The sequence below is a fragment of the Lepeophtheirus salmonis genome, unplaced genomic scaffold (genome assembly GCF_016086655.4).
Source record: "Lepeophtheirus salmonis unplaced genomic scaffold, UVic_Lsal_1.4 unplaced_contig_5724_pilon, whole genome shotgun sequence".
NCBI lineage: Eukaryota > Metazoa > Arthropoda > Copepoda > Siphonostomatoida > Caligidae > Lepeophtheirus > Lepeophtheirus salmonis.
The window spans coordinates 1-3364 of NW_027294989.1; the positions used below are offsets into that span (position 1 = coordinate 1).

General features: G+C 35.0%; 1 protein-coding gene across 1 annotated transcript; it reads right to left on the minus strand.

Moving 5' to 3' along the window:
* Positions 1–1202: 1202 nt before the first annotated feature.
* Positions 1203–3236, minus strand: LOC121131418 (negative elongation factor D-like). The gene is given in 5 exon segments (XM_040726864.2): positions 1203–1792; positions 1843–2290; positions 2293–2715; positions 2718–2767; positions 2830–3236. Coding segments are annotated over 5 exon segments (1722 nt in total). The 5' UTR covers positions 3105–3236; the 3' UTR covers positions 1203–1266.
* Between the last annotated feature and the right edge of the window lie 128 nt (positions 3237–3364).

Genomic DNA, 3364 nt, shown 5'->3' on the forward strand with positions numbered 1-3364 from the left:
TCTGATTCTCAAACGTGTAATTAATGACATTACCTGAGGTCCAAAGAATAATAACAGTAATAATAAACAATAACCTTTGAGTAACTAAATGAAAAAGGTGAATTTCAGAGGTTTCGTGGATAGTGATTATCCACATTAGTATTATTGTATTTAAATTCAACTAATTCAAGCTTTACCGCATTCAGGACTTAACTGAAGGGGAATTCATATATGTGAGCTCAGACTCGGAGGTAGGAAAATGAAAAGTGACATCTTGCGAAAAAAAATTAACACTGCACCATTCTTTCTCCTTAGGCTAACGGTCGCGGGGCCCATTACAACTATAAAGTGGAGACCTTCAACATTTATAATTGCATTAGTACAGAGAAAATATTATAATTATACATGTAAATGTATTATTATTTTGTTATACAAACAAACTTAGGTAAGAAGGAAATCTTCTTTCGAACAAACGACGAATTATTAAAGAATAATCATGTAAGAAATAAGACCACACTCCATAACTTATTTTTTACAAAAACTCCATCCTTGATCCTCTTATAACATACCGTGTCTGTAAAGAACTATAAAAGAAATTTCCATTCTCACAATGTAGGCAAGACAGGAATAAGTAAAAATAAATTTATTAAAACTTAGTTACTTTCTGGACATACCACCTAAACGATTATTCATACAACTGGAGAAAAATTTCATTTCGAAAGGTGTGAGAAATCAAAAGACCGAATTATTCCACGTAGTATCAGGATTGTCTGATCAATTGAAAATTTAATCAGAAATTTTTCTTCTTCTACTGTAGCAGCAATTTTAGTAATCTTTAAAAAAAATTTGTGGGAATCTGTAGGTTTAGGCACAATAATTTATGAAACGAAATGGAAGATAATGGTTAAAAAATACAAATTAATTAATTCATTTTAGCTAACTGATAACCACATACATATAATAATTGGAGTATATTTAGATTAATGTCATAATTTGTTGAATTGTATTGAATAACCACGTAGTATTTGTAAAATTAGGAACCAGCTTTGAGGTAAACAGTGTGGAAAAAAATTTGGGTTAAATATAAAATATTGATAACTCTTGCTGTAGAACAACTTAAGTCCTAAAATTTTAAACATTACAATTTAGCATTAATTTTATCCAAATCCAAGACATTAGGTACAAATTTTTATTTTATGGAATTAACCTACTAAGAGAAGGAATTATATAGTTGACAAATATGATCGTATTTAATTAATGATAAATTGGCAAAATTACATGATAAAATCATATTAACAATTTCAATGTTAAACTGAAATGACTACGGCAGAAGATAATGAACTCAGAAACTAAGTCTTCACCTTCGCGTCTCATAGATCCAGTAATGTCATCATTGTCAACCAGAGGGAAAAAATGTTTAACAAATTCTGCACTGTAAGGTGGAGCTATTGTATCTAATACTTCTGTAACGAAGTATCTAATAAGTGAAATGTCTGTGCCTGTGTTAGACCAACATCGAGAAATATACTTAACCACGGGAAGAACATATCCCCTAGATAACAGATTGACTAACCTGTCGAGGAGCATTTTCTTAATTTCAAGTTGAGCAAGTATCTCAAGTGAATCGTAGTGAGCCTCAAACAGAATAATAAATAACTGTAAGACTTTGTAATGAAGAAGAGGATGACATGTGACAACTTCGTCGAGCAGAGCTAAATGTACAGGACAATAGTCAGTAGAACGGGAGAAGAAATTGGATTCACTAACAACACACTCCACCCACCGTATCACTCCCACAGAAGCTACCGGGAACCTACAATTCGACACAGTTAATATATAATAGTTAATCGATGGCTTTTGTACCTTATGCATTGATAAAGAGTCCCTATTTCTGAAATCAGTTCCGTTGCTCCTTTTGAGCTAGATACAATGTTATGCACTCTCTCAGCAGCCTGCATGGTCCCTTTCAATTCATCCTTATTTAAACCTTTCCTGGTCCCTCGTCGATGGCTCCAATTATCCGTAACAGATGATGCGTACGCCAATAGATATATATACTTTGACTTGTGTTCTTGATTGATTCTAGATCCTGGTCTAAAAAGTGCATCTATTAATAATTGTAAAAACTGAGGAATACGAATCAATGAGACAGGGGGAGGATCAAGCTGATTATATAGCTTGTATAAGACAACAATATCTGCAGGGTTAAGGGTTTGTTTGCTAAGCATGGATCCTAAAGCCTGTCCCGCTCTCGAGTGTTGGAAGCCAGAGAGAAGAGATAAGGTAATGGGTGTCACGTCATGATTTGCTTTTGAGCTTGAGTCTGTATTTCCTCCTGTAGACGCTGGATGACATGACCACCCTTTGGTTCATGTGCAAGGACAGATAAGAGCACTTGTGCATAAACATATGTGTGTTGGCCATGACATACCATTTTTGCACATTCTTCCATATTTCTACGCCTTTGTACGTCGTCAGCTGAGCTGAGCAAAAATGTGATGACCGATGTTTTGAGTATTCGACTAAATACTTCAATCTGCTGGGCTGCCGTCGAAATAGACGTGATTTCACCTTGAAATCCTGCGTCTGATATTAGCTTAATGGTAAAGTTGAGCATTAAGCAATCAGGGTAGTCTTCAGCGAGGCGATAAATAAGGGAACGCCAAGTGGGGTATTCGATGAGCTCGGCCAACCAAGAGGGAGTCTCTTCTCCTTCTTCAGCGAAGATGGCATCCGCTTTTTAGGATCAAATGTCTTGAGTATAGTATCATGGAGATGATTCTCAACCCTAGAAAAGTACAAAGTAGAAAAAGGAGGTCAAAGGTCATCCTCCAATCCTCCAATCCTCACCTTTGTTGTACCTCAGAGATCTCTGCACCAGCTAGGATTAACCACTCAGCCATCAGATTTGCCATTTGTGCCACAGCCACATAGTTCCGGGACAACAGTTCAATCACTTGCTCGGGATTCCCACCGGACTGAAAGTATTTCTTTAGCTGAGAAAATATTTCCGGCTCCATAATAAAGTCAGAACTACCAAATCGGATAAGGCAGTCCGATAATATATTCACATCTTCCTCATTCCCCGAACACTTATCCTTTCGAAAATAATCCTCATTTTCCATATTTGATATGTCTATTGAATAATATGTAATAATTAATATTTAGCGAATAGACAAAAAATAACTCAAGGATCACTTGGAGTCCTTAATTATTATTTATTCAGCATCAATTTTCAGTTGATTTAATAAGATTGAACGTGGACTAACACTAACTCTTTACTCTATAGAAATAGACTCTTACTTCCTTTTTTTTTTTTTAAAAGACTTCTTTTTAGATACTAAATAAATGGCATTAACAGCGCTCACATTTTTTTTTAAATACA